The sequence below is a fragment of the Diceros bicornis genome, chromosome 16 (assembly GCF_020826845.1).
Source record: "Diceros bicornis minor isolate mBicDic1 chromosome 16, mDicBic1.mat.cur, whole genome shotgun sequence".
Lineage (NCBI taxonomy): Eukaryota > Metazoa > Chordata > Mammalia > Perissodactyla > Rhinocerotidae > Diceros > Diceros bicornis.
In genome coordinates, this window is record NC_080755.1 from 49,535,071 (window position 1) to 49,551,645 (window position 16,575).

General features: G+C 43.7%; 1 protein-coding gene across 2 annotated transcripts in view; it reads left to right on the top strand.

Moving 5' to 3' along the window:
• The window catches only part of NEDD4L (NEDD4 like E3 ubiquitin protein ligase), a 332,653-nt gene that overhangs the window by 103,457 nt on the left and 212,621 nt on the right, over positions 1 to 16,575 (top strand). For both annotated transcript variants that reach the window (XM_058557208.1, XM_058557209.1), the window contains exon 2: positions 6,072 to 6,145. In XM_058557208.1, the coding sequence (XP_058413191.1) occupies positions 6,072 to 6,145 (74 nt within the window). The remainder of the gene's footprint in view (positions 1 to 6,071; positions 6,146 to 16,575) is intronic.

Consider the following 16,575-nt stretch of genomic DNA (forward strand, 5'->3'; position numbering starts at 1 on the left):
TGGTACGTAGGTCTGCGCCTGGGATCCAAACCTGCAAACCCCGAGCTGCCGAAGCAGAGTGTGTGAACTTAACCACTACGCCACTGGGCTGGTCCCAAGCTTATTTATTTTTTAAAACAACTGAATTTAATTGACGTATATGTAACTTAGATATATCATTTAGATATTTCAGTGGTACAAAAAATACTGATCATCTCTTTAATCTAGGAAGTGTTTACTTTGAGCCTACAAGTGTTATGGGTAATAGCTAGAACTTTATATATAGATCTCTATATACAGTGGAATATGGAAGGTAAACACATAAACTAATTTGGGGGAGAATGACCAAGATGTGCCAGTCCCTGACTTAGGACTTCCTTGTCCACGTGGACAGCTGGTGTACGTGATACCTGGGGTCATAGTGGCTCCCTGTGGAGAAAGAACACTATTTTCCCGATTCAGGTACCACCTTTTTTAGGGGAGATCGTCTGCCATTGTGGAGAATGTAAATGATAGAAGATAAAAAGTTTCCTTCTCAAGACAGATTCATAGGAGAAAAGGTAAATTTTGGTATCTTGAGTTTTGAGTTGGAACTTAGGAACAACTTTGATAGAATATGTATTTCATAGGCTTTGTGGGTAGACGTGGGAATCTAGTAACCACTTATACACAATTTATATGAGCAGGGCTGCTGAGTTCCAAACAACTGTCTTACCAATGAGCCTTCAGAATACCACCTATTTGTAAGCTGGCACTTCCTCTGTGCCACGTCATTTATAGCGTGGGCACCTTATCTTGTTCTATGTCTTGAAGAAGAATTAGAAAATTAAGTGGAAAAGAAAAACACATGTCAAATGCATAGAATTGTCCCTGTTACGCACTAACAATGCAAAACAATAGATTAATAGTAACAGGGAGAGACACTTGAGTCATGAGAATGCCTGTCGTTATTATTTGGTCTCTTCTTGTCTCTTCTCTGCCTGTGCTTTCTCTGCGCTGTACAGTCCATCTCTGAATAATATTTTCATTGTCGTAAGCCGCCTTAGTTAAATATTTAATTTTACTGGTGTCGTAACCAGGGACCAAAATGTCATGCATAGATTTTATGAAAGTAATAAAATGCTTCAGAAGGTACAATTGCTTGGTTTGGGGCCCATTGCCTCTGATAAATGTCATACACCTGGTCATGTGTTTCCTTACAGAAGGACGATGACTGCTTATCTGTATGCAAGCTTGTTATTTGGAGGAAACAAAGATAAGAAGTTTTGCTGTATGTCTGCAGCCCATGTGTAAAAACTATTTTTTTAGAGTAACGTTCTCTTTCCTGCTCCCCTGCCCCTTAACTTGAGAGAGAAGTAAAATTTCCTGCAACAGCTGCTTGTAAATACTAAGTGCTCGATAAAAGCCCTCTGTCCCTTCACCTCCCAGCTGTCACTTGCATATTATATGAGAAACCTGTTCACATCTTCCAGATATGCAGCTCTATACCTTTGTGACTGGCTAAAAAATAACTGTTAGGTTAGTTTTTCTTATGACAAAAGTTAGGTTTATTCATTTTAGAAATGCAGCAAACCCGGATGGTGCTATTGGCAGAGATTTTAGATTTTTCTGTTTTTATGTGTTTTCTGAAGCTTCTACAAAAATTTAGTTTCCAGACAAAAATATTTAATGATTCAAAAGGAAAAAATGCTGATAAGCAAAAAGAAATTATTCATTTTCCAGAGATAATCACTATTAGCATCATCCTTTCTAGGTCTTTTCCTATGCATATATATAATTGATATTTATTTAAAAATGAGATTATATCGTGTATGAGGGTAGACCAACTGCTAAAGCAAGCTTCAGTTTTCGGTGGGAATAAACAGTGCAAGTCTATTTGCAGCTCCTTCTCTGGGCAGGTCTGTAGCTGATGGTGGAGAGGTGGGGTGGGGTAGAGGATGCCCCATTCTGCTCTTTTTGTGGGATTTTCCCCTGCTTGGCCTTCAGAATTTCCTGTTGAGCAGGGGGATGGGAAGGAGAAAGGAGGATGGTGAGTGGGAGGGTCTTATGGACCTGGTCTGGAAAATATCAACATCGTTTCTGTCCATATCCCATTGGCCAGAACTTAGTCACATGACTGCACCTAACTGCAAGGAATGCTGAGAAATGAAGTCTAACAGTTCTGGGTCGAAGTGGAAAAGTGGAACAACAGCTTGTTGAACTTGCTTGTCTCTAATTTAATTGTATAAATAGTTTGGAAACTTTTTTTTTAACCAAATAGTTTATTTTGAACATGTTTTTGTATGCTAAATCTGGTCACCTCTCCATCTTTAGTCTGTGTGAAGACCCACCATCTCTTGCCAGATCTTTCTAATTGTTCCCCTATAGTCCATTCCCCTATAACAACCAAAGTGGTCTTTGAAAAACTTAAGTCAAATTTTGTCACTCTTTGCTTAAAACTTTCCAAAGATGCTTGGAATAATGTGCACCCTGTACTGAGGCTGGCCTGTCGGGTGTCTGACCCCATGGTACCATGCTGCCCTCCCTCCTTCCCTCCCTCCCTCTCCTCTCACCTCTTCCTGTAACCAACACCAGACTTGCTCCCCCCAGGCCTTGGGACCTGCTGTCATCCTGTGTATAACTCCCCACCCCCCATCACTACCCTCTGTCTCCTTCAGGTTTCAGCTCAAATGTCTCCTCTCCAAAGAGACCTTGCCCCACCACCAGTCATAAATACTTTCCCCTCTCCCTCTACTCAGTTGCTTTTGTTTAACTGTCATATTGTCATCAAAGCACTTACCACCATCTGAAATTATTGTGCTTGTTTTTTTGCATTATGTATTCGTAGTCTGTCTTTCTGCCGTCTAGATTGTGGGTTCCTGAGGTGGGAACTCTGTCTTGCTCACATCTGTACCCCCAGATAAAGTGTGTGATGCACAGTGGGTACTTAGTAAATACTTGTCGAATGAATGAAGGTTGTTACAGATTCTCACACATGTTTAATGACAGTATTGTAGCCCATTGCATGGAATTGCCATGAATAGTTACTATCGACTTTTGAGAGACTTTTACGTTTTGTTCCCATTAGAAGAGTGTTTTGGTGACTATTTCTTTAGCTAGTTTTGTTTGTTTTGTACACATATCTGTGCTTATTTTTTTTTAGGATTGATTCCTAAATGAGAATTTGTTTAGTGAAAGGGTGTGTGTACAAAATTTTAAGGTGTTTGTTATGTATTACCATTTGCCCTCCAGAGTTTCCTGATTTTGTTTTCCCATGTAGTCGAGAGGCCTTGTATGGTGCACTCTCAGTAACACTAGAAGGTGGGCTGCGTGGGGGTCGGCCTTCTTGTCTATCTTTATTGCTGTATCCCAAGATCTTAGAACAGGTGCTCATGCTTATTAAATCAATAAATCAGTTTTCATAAAAATTCTCATTATCCCTTCACTTAAATTTATTTTTATTCATTTATTCATATAAATGTTCCCTGATTTTAAAATGCATGCTTTTGGAAAGTGGGTCCACCCAGTTGAGAATATTGACCCAATGTTAATGTAAATCTAAGGACCGGGTGTTAGCTCGGCTTATCCTATTCCTTAGAATCTAGACAAGGTTCGATTGAGCCCCCTATCTAGTTTGTGGCAAGTCCAGGACTCAGCCAGCATTTCTGAAAATTCTAAGGGCTATGAGATAAAGAGATGGTTCTTTCCAGAATTCTTGTCTTCTGCTCTGTGACTTGTGGCTGTACCTTGGTTTCCATCCCTTAACACAGTCCCAAATCAGTCCCAAGTGTAAGACTAGAGGTGTCAACAGAACTGCTGCTCTGAGTTGGTCATCGGAAGGAGTTACTGCTTAGCAGACCCTCCATCCTTCTCCTCAAAGGTCGTTTCACCTTCCTGCTGCCACGTCAGACATCTCCTTTAGCCAGCACCAAGGACTGACCAGGAGATTTAGCACTTGCCTTTAAAAATATCCACCGTCTATGGGTTTCAACTGACATGCCCGCTCTGCACAGTGGGGTTGGGAGAATTGCTGGTTGGAAGTATTTGTCACTTGGGGGAGGGGCAGAGAGTTGGGATGACGGAGATCTGGAGACAGGAAAAGTATACTCATCTCTAGCTGTTCTCTGTCCTCCGTTTCTTCTTCTGAATGCTTCCTGATTCCCTCTCAGGTAGAGTCTTAATCCCTTAGCCTGGCAGACAGGATTTTGTTTTAACCCATGATCCTTAATTTGTATGCTATGGGCACTAGTAGGCCATAAACTCTTCCCAGGTGTGCTATGTACTGTACACAGGTGTGTTGCAAATTTTGATCCATGTGTAAAAAACACTTTCACTGTGGCATTCTTTGAGCTGAGTAGGCCATAGGGGACATCAGATGATTGACAGCAGAGTACAGCCTACTGTGAGAAACAGAAAGGGGCCTTAGCCTAGATAACATCTGTGCTAAGAATCCTTGATGATTGGCCAGTGAGGTGAGTAAGAGAAAGGTGAGGGCAGCCAACCCAGCACTTAAAGGAACCAAGGGAAGAGCCCTCAACACAGGGGCTTTGGTAAACATTTGGAGTAACTGTTACGCTGTAGTAAGGTTGTGTTTTAGTTATCCCTGACTTGTCTGGTGTTGCTTTGAGTCTCTTAATCCTTTCACGAAGGCTGCCAAACACATGAAATCCTGCCAAACTTGAATGCGGGCCTTGTTTGAAAGGAATCATAAGCTCACACAAGTTGAGAAACATCTTCTTAAATATACTCGCGTCCCCTGCTGTGTTTGCACGTGGGCAGCCTTGTGATAGGGGTGGATGGTTGGATGGATGGAAGGATCCTGGAAAGTAAATGATCTCAAGTATGGGTTCCAATTGCATGCTTGATCTGTGCAGCTGATTGGCAGTGGTTCAGCATCCTGGTCTCTGTGTTTTATTTCATCCTGCCTTAATCTCCTTTGACATGACATCATCTACACATCATTTAGTTTTTCTTTCCATCACCTGGGTCTTGACTAAACATATTGGGTAGACGAGTTTCATATTCTCTCTTGTCCCTCAGTGCTTGTGTTCCCAAGGGCTCCATCCTTGGTTGCTTTTTCTTCTCACTTTTCTTGGATAACTTTCCACTGACCTTTAGCTGTAACTGCCAACTATCAACTCTACACGGACCACTCCCAAGCCTTTAACCTAGACTAGATGTTTCTCCCGTTTGTCTGTATAGTCATCTATTTTTTGCACTTGATTGTTTCATAGGCACCTTGAATTCAACTTCATCCTCTGTTTCAATGTATGTTAACAGTGACCCAAATTGGAAATCTGAAAGTTATCCCAGACTTTGGGCTGCCAGCTCCCCCTAAGCCATCTCATCTATTCTGAATGTCTTAGCCCTTAACTACTCCTCTGACCCATGCCCTTTGGCATGGTGCCATCACAGAGTCCTCTCAGTAGACCATGAGCATATTCATGTCTCTATTTCAAGGCTTCCCTCAATGCGCAGTGCAAAGGAGCTACTTAGAAAATACTGGAATGAATGAATAAGCAGATGAACGAATGAATGAGTGATTGTTTGATTTCTGAGATGGTTTGGTATGATTTCCATTTGGGATAATGCTTTTTATTTCTTTTTACTGGAACTGAGGAATTATTTTTGCTTGCCAGCACCAATATTTTGAAGCTGTAATTTTGAGGAAGTATTTTACCACATTAAATTCCTTTCTGTCTCATGCCATGCACACAAATATGTAAATTCCAAAGGAGGAATTCTTTGTTAAATTTGTGGTACCTTGTTGCACTTGGGTATTTATCTAGGCAGTTTCATATATGCGGTTGTCTTCTTGGTACAGTTGGGAAGTATTTCCTTTCAATGGCAGAAAAAATTGATCTGCATGACCTAGTTTGGATTAAACTTGTCCTTAATTAACCTGGATGCTCTAAATTTCTAGGGTCGTAGGATTTTAGAGCTGGAATGTGTTTTTTGAGCTTCAGTGTTTAAGGAAGAATCACCAATTCTTGAGTCGGTTTGTTCTGTATCCCAATACCAGACTGAAGAGAAATCATTGATTTTGCATGTTGGGTGAGAGTGATCCATTGAAGGTCTGTTTTTTAAACCTTTTTTTTTTTTCCCTTCGACAGGGAGAGTCACGTATTCTCAGAGTGAAGGTTGTTTCTGGAATTGATCTCGCCAAAAAGGACATCTTTGGAGCCAGGTATGTTTGCTTTGTTTTTTGTAGGTTCTCAAGAGTTTGGCAAGTACTTTGCAAATTCAAACATGCATCAGAATCACCTGGAGGGCTTCTTAAAGCCAAGATTGCCGGGCCCCACCTGCAGAGTTTCTAATTGCTCAGGGGATGCTGATGTGGCTGCTCCAGGGACCACATTTTGTGCAGGGGACTAGACCTTGATCACAATGGTAGTTAGCAGTCTTGTCCTTCGTATGGGCTGGTTTCATTCTGATATTTCTGTTTTTCTCAGTAGAAAAATACAGTTTGGGAGTATGTCCTCATTTTAATATATTCCTTTTTTTAAAAGCCCTAACTGAGGGAAACATAGAAGTGTTTTTGTTCCTAACAGAACTAGATATTCTTTGGCATGTGTCATCTGAATTAAGAGATTTGGTGATTTGGGTGAATTTGGTGATTTCTGTGTCTTCATAAAAGACACAAGCACAAGCAGCCGGATCTTTCTGGGTGTTTTGTCTTTTTTATTTTGAATATTGTACGTGAAGTTCATGTATCTTTAAATCATTCCTTTTGTTCCTATTGGCTGTCTGCAGTGTGTTGCATTAATTTATTGGACTAGTAGCAGCATAAGGGTAGAGCCTCTTGGAGCTAGGATTTGAACCAGATTTTGGAGAACAAAGACCTTTGAACTTGATAGACATAGAGGAGGTATTAGTGATGTTCTGGTCTAACTTTCCTGTTTTTAGGGTTGACAAAGCTTAAATCCAGAAAGGTTATACTTGCCCAGGTCACACATGCAGTAGTGCCAGAACAGTGACTAGAACAGGCCTCCCATCCCCTGCCCAGGGTTCTCTTCACACTGGGTACACGGTGGGGTTTAACCATGAGGGCCGTGGTGCCTGCTGGGGAGGGTTACCTGCTCCTGCAGTCATCTCATTAGAACACTGGTTTTGTCCTCTCAGTCCCCCGTACTCCTGCCTGTAGTGACCCTCTGGTTTCAGGGCCTCAGCCTGATGCTGGCACCCTTAGTAACGAGGCCTCATTCTGTCTGGTGAACCTCATCTTCCTGCACACCCAGCAGAAGCCCTTTAATGCCTTTGGTAGGCAGACCTCTTTACTATCTGCCTTATCATCATGCACATTTTTAGTTTTGCCTATTAAAGAGATGGGCAGGTTACTAAAATGGCACCTAGAGAAATTACCCAAAAAATGAAAAATAAAATTGATGCAAGTTAAATAGCAGTGAAATCTCTTAAAATTCCCCATACGTACTTATGCCCTAAGTGACTAATTGAGGGTCAGCTTTCTGAGTGGTGTCACAAGAAGCCTCAGGCACAGGGGCACTGACATCAGCCTGAGCTGCTGGTGATGGGGGAGGGGCAACAAGTCCCACCTGCAAGATCTTTCTTGTCTGACTGTGAGGTCACGCTGAGTGGTTCACCAAGTATCTGCACTCATGCTCTCATATTTCACTTGTCTTGGGCCAGATTAGAAATTTATTGGAGACAGAGACATCTTACTTTTTAGTATCTTTCTCCTACTGCTTACCATACAGAGCACCCAGAACAAGACTGGGCAAATTGGTGTTTTAATTTAAATGGTTGCACGCTAACTAGCAGATTGTGCTCTTATGTCAAAAATGCCTATTGCTCTTGCTTACTCTTTTCAATGAATTTTATAGTTTTGAAGGAAGAAGCTGGATTTGGAAAATTTTAGTGATTTTTATTTTGATTGTTTTTGTTTTTGTTTTGTTTTATCCCAAACCCTTCATTAAAAAATGAAGATTCAGATTGTATTTCTCAACCTGGTAAGAAGATCTGAAGTTAAAATTGGGATTAGGCTTCAAATCTTAGAAGAGCCAAGCAAATCTGATCCTTGAATTTTTTTTATATGAAAAGAGGCAGGGTCATTTCTTAGGGACAGGGTAAAAAGGAATTATAGATAATACCTTAAGATAGTCATTAGAAAGATAAATAGCGTGGTTGCTTAATGGACCAAGTGCCCGAAGATGAGCTGGAAACTCTGAATCCTAGTTCTGTCCTTCATTTACTTAGTTTGATAAATACAGCACACACCCTCCTCCCCACTTGCCTTCCTCGTTCCCTCTCCTCCTCTCAGGTGTCAGCTTTCTCTGAGGTGCCATAGTTCTTTAAGGACCCATTACCAATGAGTGAGCTAAAATAGGATTTGGTGACGATGCAAGTTCATGCTGTTGGCATTTCACTCGAGTGGCACCGTGTATCGCCTTATCGTCTTGCCCAGTGATCTGCATTCTCCTCCACGTTATCTTGGGCAAATCCTTTAAAACCACCCGTCACAGTATGTTAGTATAAAACAAGGGTAACAGTTTCCTGGGAACTGGTGCGCTGGCGCTGGGGAAGAACTCGAAGGTGACTCTCAGGCCTGGCGGCTCTCGCGTGTTTTGAGGTGACAGTCATGAGTGGGAGGGTTTGTGGTGTGTGTTCTCTGCTCTCGGCTGGAGTGAGACCCTTTCCTCTGTGTTCTTCTGAACTGCAGGCCAGCAAGCGCCGCTTCACTCCGCCCCTCATTGTCCCTTCACAGAAAGAGAGCTGGGTAGGCACGGGAACCCCTGTTGTAGAAAGGATGGTGGATGCAGAAGGAGGGACGGTTTTCATGAGCGGTGTCGTCAGGAACTTCAAACTGGTAGAAATCATATAGACTTGGAATACAGTGTTAAAATACAGGATTAATGGTCTCTGGGGCTCCCTTTCTTTTGTTTTCAAGGGAGCTTTCCTGGGTCACTTAGCCTGACGTAGGGGAAGGGTTGGGGGGGTAATGGCAGGTAAGGGAGTGTTGGTCAGGGTGATGATGGTGGGGGGAGCAGAGCACTCCATCTCTCCCAGGTGGGCTCCGTGCCTCTCAGAGGCTGCCTGAGGCTCCTGCTCAGAGGACAAGTTGGTGGGGCCCTGGTCTCTGGGCCTCTCTCTCACCCGGGGTGGCCGATTCGCCCTTGAAAGGCCTGTACCTGAAATGCCCTTCTTCTTTTCTGTTCTCTGTCCCAGTCCTGCACTGAGAGTACAAGATCATTTTCCAGCTTCCTTCCAGCAGAGTCTAACTCGATTAAGAGAGCCTTTGTTGAAGGAAGATTTGATAATTGAGCTGTTGCTCTCCTTGAACATTTGAGCAGTTGGTCTGTGTGGAAAATGGCAGTGGTAGAGAAAGAGATTTTCTTTTGGACCAAACCTTCAGGTCGAAGAAGGGCAGTCATATAATCTGTCATCTAAACAGGGACACTTTTGTCAGGAACAAATGTTAAATCAAATGTGATGTCAGGACATAGGATGTAAATGAGACTATGGTCACTAGGTCGAAGACATCCAAGCTTGATGATCCATACTATGAAAAACAGCTAGTTGATTTTTTTTAAAGTTTTATTTTTTTAAAGCTGAGCAGAACAAAATCTGTTTTAAAAAGTAGACCTTGTGTAAAATGCCAGTAGAACATCAAAAGGGAAGTAAAACCATTTTGAAAATACTGCATGTGTAGGGTACCCACTTCTGTTTTGGGAATGGGTCAGTTGTCTTTTTGAGGTAAAGTGTGATGTCGGAGATCAAGACGTCTCTACCTGGGGAGTTTCTCTTGCATCTGTCACTTCCTCATTTGCATGGCCCACACTTCAGTGTTTGTGGACAGCTTGTTGCATTAGCCTTCTGAAGGGATGCATCAATGTCTCCCTGCTGCAGAGTGTTTTTGCTAAGGCACAGACCGAATGCAGATAACTCCCCTGCTTGCAAGCGTTGGATCTGCATCTGCCTGTGGGATGAAGCCCCAGTGTCCTGTTAAGGTATAGGATTCAAGTCCTTTGCAATGGGTTTGCTTCCCCTGCAGCCCCAACCCTGGCCACTGCCTGCCTTTCCCCTGCAGCAGATGGCTCCTCGTCGTCCCTGCACACAGCACACTCTTACTTGCCTCTGTCTTTGCTCCTGCAGTCCCCTCCCTGGAGAATGCACCCCTGCCCCTGCCCTCACCCAAATCTGGGCAACTCCTGCTCCTCCTTCTTCAGTACTCAGCTAGCTCTGTTGCCATCTCCTCGTCACGCAGGGCCACCTCCTGGTCCCCCAGTGGATCACTTCCTCTCTGATATGCGCTGATACCTGGAGGTACTGTGTACAGCTCTGTCATTGTGACTTGTTTAGTAATTGCAATGATTTCTTTCTCCCAAGCTAGATTTTTAGCTTCTGATGGCTAGAATTATATTTTATTTATTTTTTATTCTTCGTGCCTTATACAGTACCTAGCACGTAGTAGATTCTCAAGAAATACTTACTGAAAGAGTGAGTGAATTGAGTCTTGATCTACCTCACCACTCCCTCCTTCCCTCCTTTTCCTACCCCTTCACTGAACACTCTCCATTTTCTAGATGTGCCGTGAAACGTGCTACTTCTTGTCTTTGCATATGTTGCCCCCTGCGTGGAATCTGCTCGAATCCTTTCTGGCCTTGCTCACTCATCCTCCAGGCCCAGTTCTGGTGGCAACACCTCCGCTGAGCTCCCCACCCCTTCTCCCGTCAACCCTGCCCAAGAGGACAAAACAACTCTTGTCCCCTGGGCTGTCGTGGTTCCACAAATCTCCTCCTCCCGACAGCCCCGGTCTTAGCAGAGTTGGAAAGCTCCGAGTCTGCGGCTCTGTCTTATACCTGTTTGTAAGCCCAGAGATCTCGGCACATGGCAGTTGCCCAGTAAATTGACTTGAATTCAGTGAGTGGAATCTAATTATGGTATGCTATGGCACAGGGTTACCAGCCTGGAGGAAGGGACACTTTTTTCTAATTCTCATGGAGGTGCCATTAGCTCATCAGGCGTCTCCCTCATCCCTACCCTGCCATCCAGGAGAGGGACTTTTTGTAATTCTTGCACAGGGTCTATGTAGACCAGTGCAAGAGGCCTGGCTACGACTTGGGTAAAATGTGAGCGTGGAAGAGAAGAGGGTAAGAGAAGCAGGCACGAAGGCTGGTGTTAGAAAAGAATCTCGGGGAGCCAGTAGAATGGCAGGCAGGGAAGGTCTGCATTTGATGCTGATGTCTGTGCGAAAGGACTACTTCCACCCCACAGAGGGAACATGCTCTCTTGTAGTGGTGGATCCAGAAACTTCTACTTGGAGGTGCATGAGGCTCCGAATGGGCTGTGATGGAAGGTCAAGACCCTGCACCAACCCTTTCGTGTTAGGGTCAGCATGGAGCTGAGCACAGGTGCTGTGGGTTGGCTTGGCCGGCATTCCACACAGGGGGAGAGCAGGCAGTCAGGAGCATCACCAGCAGTGACAGGCAGGGCTCAGCGGGACAACTCTGGGCTTACTAGGGAGCCTTCTAGACACTTTCTCATGTGGCAGGGATGAGTCCCGGTGTTGGGCACAGTGACATGTGGAGTCTGTGGTAGGTGAGTCTTGTCTTGCTTTCATAAAGAGGGGTATAGGGAAGGAGGGGAGTGAATCACAAATCGCTCGTGTTTATTGAATGTGTGCTGTGTGCCAGGCACGGTACAAGCTGTGTACATAGGGGCTCATTTGATTCTGCCCCTGTGCAGCAGGTACTGTTGCTCTCTCCATTTTGCAGGTAAGGAAAAGGAGGCAAGAAAGATTAGATAAATTGTACAGTCTCTACTGCTAGTCAGTTGTAGAGCTGTGAATCGAACGAGGCTCCTTGTGTAAGTTACTTACAGACTGTTTACAGAATGGCTGGTACAGTGCATGGACCTTGATATAATGCCAACAGATTCTGCTTAAAACTTTATGAAGAGAGAATAATTATCTGCATTTTATAGGTGAGGAAATTGAGGTTCAGAGACATTGTCATCAGCCCAAGAAGAAACAACTCTGTAGTGAGTGGTGGCACCAGTTGAGTTCAGATTTTTTTTTTTTTAAGTCTCTTGTTACTTTAGTCTCCTTTGTGTGTGTGTGTGTGTGTGTGTGTGTGTGTGTGTGTGTGTGTGTGAGGAAGATCAGCCCTGAGCTAACATCCATGCCAATCCTCCTCTTTTTGCTGAGGAAGACCAGCCCTGAGCTAACATCTATTGCCAATCCTCCTTTTTTTCCCTCAAAGCCCCAGTAGATAGTTGTATGTCATAGTTGCACACCCTTCTAGTTGCTGTATGTGGGACGCCACCTCAGCATGGCCACAGAAGCGATGCGTCAGTGTGTGCCCGGGATCCAAACCCAGGCTGCCAGTAGCAGAGTGCGCAGAGTGACTTTGGTGCTCATTCCAGTGCTAGGTTAATACTCTACTTAAATGAGAAAAGTTCAGCCAGTGGATGAGCCGTCGGGCTAGATGATTGTTAGGCTCCCTCTAAAACCTGAGATTAGGTGACTAGGCAGTTTTTAAAAGCAGATTTAAAGAACTGGCCATTGTAGTTGATGGCGGCTGATCAAGTTCTTTGAGTTGTGAGTGAGTGTCATCAGGTATTAGATTAGAATAGATGTGCTTTGCTAGGTGAGACTGTGAAGTTATTTGTTTTTTAACTTAGGATATCTTTTCAAGTTTCAAACTGTATTCCTTTTTGTTTTTTTCCTGAGGAAGATTCACCCTGAGCTAACATCTGTTGCCAATCTTCCTCTTTTTTTTGCTTGAGGAAGATTAGCCCTGAGCTAACATCTGTGCCAATCTTCCTCTATTTTGTATGTGAGTTGCCACCACAGCATGGCTGACAAGTGGTGTAGGTCTGTGCCTGGGATCCAAACCTGTGAACCCAGGCCGCTGAAGTGGAGTGTGCCGAACTTAACCATTATGCCACGAGGCTGGCCCCACAAACTGTATTCTTTTTCAGTTAAGCTTATATCTCAAGACATTTAACCTTCTGTCACAGGCTTAAGCAGGAGCTGACGAGGGTCATTTTAATACAACCCTTACATCTAGCCTCCCCCTCTTTCCTCCTTCATGATGATCAGAGTCTTCATTTGAGGTTATTTAGAATGCATTTGAGACTATAAATCTGCTTCTGAAAATTGAGCCACACTGGCTAAGACAGACCAACTCTGGAATCTTGTGCTCTCAGGCACAGGGGTTCAGGACACTCATTTCACAGTTGCTTCTTTGTGTGTTGAGCTCTGAGCATCAAGTTATACCTGTTTGGGTTGCTATCCGTTTTTCTTTTGGCAGCTGGTGATTCGAAATTTAAAACACACACGGACTCGAGGGCATTGGAGGGATGTGGCAAAAAATCTTTCCGTCTACTTGTGATTGAGACTGATGGGGATTAATGCCATGTAATGATGGCTCTCTGGCACCAGCTCACCTCGGTCTGCATTATCTAGATTTAAGGTGTTCTAACGTTTTGCTGCATTTGCTTCGTTGGTTTTTTTTTTTACTGAAGGATTCAAAAGTGAATTACAGACATTGTGATATTTAGCACTTAAATGCTTCAGCCTGCATCTCTTAAAAAAACAACGTATTCTTTTATAACCACAATACAATTTTCACAAAATTAACAATAATTGCCTAATGGACTCTATTACCTGGTCCATTATCTGAATTCCCCCAACTGTCCCTAAAATGCCTTTTACAATTGGGCCGTTTAAACCAGAATTCAGTTGGGAATCGTGTATTGCATTTAGTTGTGAGGTCTCTTAAGACCCTCTTAATCTAGAACACTTCCTCCCCTCTCTCCTTTCTGAATGACCTTGAGTCGGTGGTAGATTGTCTCTCTCACCACATTTGACTGTTTCCTGTGGTGTCATTTAATGTGTTCTTTCTCCTGGGTTTCCTGTATATTAGAAGTTGGATCTAAAGGCTCGATTAAATTCAGGTTAAACATTTGGGACAGGTTTGGGGATGCTTTTTGCTCAGGAGGGACACAACGTCTGGTTGTCCCATAACCGCTGGTGCTAAAGTCGATCCTTGGGTTAAAGTGGGGCCCCTCCACTGTCAAATTCCATTTTCCTCAGGTGACCAGCAAGAAATGGGTGAAGGGATATTTTGGCTGTACACTATAAACATGTAAATTATAAATATTAATTCACTTTTTCACCCAAAGAATTAGAAATCGTGTAATTCTTTTTGCCCTTTTTTGAAAACGTTGCACAAGATAAGTCGCTTTTTACTAGTGGAGAAACCTCAAGGCTGTACGTGCCTTGAGAGTCCCCTCACTAAACTGTAAGCATTTCTGGAACGTCATTATGCCAGAGTTTGCACACACTTGGCCCCTGTGGACTAGACTGAACCCACAGGTGTTCTTTGGCCTTTGGAGCACTGAAAGAAATAAAAATTTGAGCCAACATTTAAGAGAGTTCATATTAAAAATCTAGATTTCCAGGTTTCTGGAAAATCTTGACCATCTAGACACACTGGGCCTGCAGCCATGTGTGACCTCCTGGCTGGAGATGTGTGGTGGATGCACCCTTTAGGTGGGGCCGTGCCTTTGTGGCCACCGTGGACCCCACACATCCTGTTGTATTATGTGGGGCTGGCCTCCCCCACTGACATGGCCCTGAGGCCCCTTGCATTTGGTTTTGACCCCTTCCCTGAGTGGTCTTGAGCAAGTAGAGCCAACTCTCCCCATCCCATCCCCTAGCACACTCGCCCTCTTAGGGGGGTGCAGAGCTCCTTACACTCCACCGAGACAGTGTTTGTGATCTGCAACTCTGTGCAGATCTGTCTCTCTCTCTGGAGACCTGTTTGAGCAGCCTTGCTATCTAGGGCATTGCCGAGGATCGCAGCATCAACACTAATGGCCTCTGGACCAAAAAGTGTTTGTCTTAAAATCCCTGCACGAAACAGCTCATACAGTTCCTCATGAGAGCCCCAGAGAACCTAACTCTCAGATTATTTATTCTATTGTACTCCTCTCCCCACCCCCAATCCCTGAAATGACATTAAAGGATATTAACTCTCTCCTCCCAAAAACCTCTTCTAATTCCTTAACAACCACACAACTCTTTATATATTTGTTTTTATTTCCTGGTCTTTGAATGTATGAATATATGCAACATTCGTTTCAAATATGTCAGTCATTGGTTGCACACCATTCAGGCCACCAGGTTGAATGGGCCGTCATGTCTCCATTCTGCATTAGGCCCCAAGGCTTGCTGTGCTATAGGCAGCCCGTGCCACAATAATAGATATTTAGAATGATCCGGAATCACTGAAAATGCTATGCTGTGTTCAGTATACACTAACTGAGATACAAGTATATCTGATCAGTTTTAAAATATACCCATATAAACTGGTCTTTGTGTCTTTCCAATTTCGATAAATAAAGGGGTGAAATAGACCACATTTATCTACTATTCCTTGATGTGATGTTAATGCGAATCCCTCCTCCAGAATCTCCTCCTTTGCCTTGACTCCTGATGATGAATATGTTGGTATCACCTGAGCAGTCTTTGCTTTGCCAAATGGTCTGACAGAGTGGAGGGAAATTTGTAGGACTTCTTGCCCTCATTTTCATCAGTCTAGAATGATGCTCTAGTCACTTAGTCTGTAGGGCAGAGAATTTGATGTATTTTAGAAAGATGAGGGTGCCCCACACGTAGTAGATGCTTGATAAATTTTGTTCATCTGGTCAGAGTGGAGCCTGAGAAAATTGAAAAATAGCAACTGAAGAGCTGTGGGCAGGATTTTCATCAACTAATGTAATGACAAAGGGCACCAGTCAGGGGCAGAAATCTGAGGAGCCCTCTGGGGATTGGTGAAGTTTGGATTGTCTGCCTGACATTGTTGTTTCCTGGGCCCTGAGCTGGTTCCTCTGCTCCCCCCACCCCCACCCCAGCTGCCTGCCCCTCCTTATTCCTTCCTCTCCTTCATTCCTCAGCTGCTGGTCTTCACATGTCTCCCCCACCCCTACCTCAGTGTCTTGACTCGGGCTTTATCCTAAAGCAGTCTACATTTGTCTCACTGTTTTCCTTTCTGGGAAGGTAAGAAAGAGTATAAGAAGCTGAAATATAAGGAAGGGAATGTTGCCAACTTGAGATGAGTCAGAAACGAAAGCGTTTCTGAATGTGTAAGACAATGAAGAAAATATTTATTTTACAAGAATGGCGCTAACAACCAAGCTTTCAGGAACACAGCCAGTGGGTACTGTGTAAGGAGAGGTCCGCCATTGGGATGGCTGAGGGCTGCTGCTGTAGTAGTTTATCACCAGAGGAGTAGGGGGACGGTTCTCAGTCTGTTCATGGTTTCCCATGTTTTAGGCAGCGAGGCCTGGCTTGCCAAGCCATCCTCAGTGGCTGGACCTCGGGGAGGCCTTTGAGAATGGTGCTCTCCAGGCCCGCAATGCATCTGCGTTGCCAAAAATGCCATCATTGAAGGTGAAAATATTCTGTTACACCTAAAACTCAAGCTTTTAAAAATGCACAATCCAGAATCCATTTTGGTAACATATCTCTGGATCCCCGAAATGTTACATTTCTCAGATACAAATCTCATATGTTGTAATATTTCATCTTTTAAGAAACATGGTCATAGATTTCATAAAATTATTTCTGTTGAATCTTTATGGTTGGGGGAG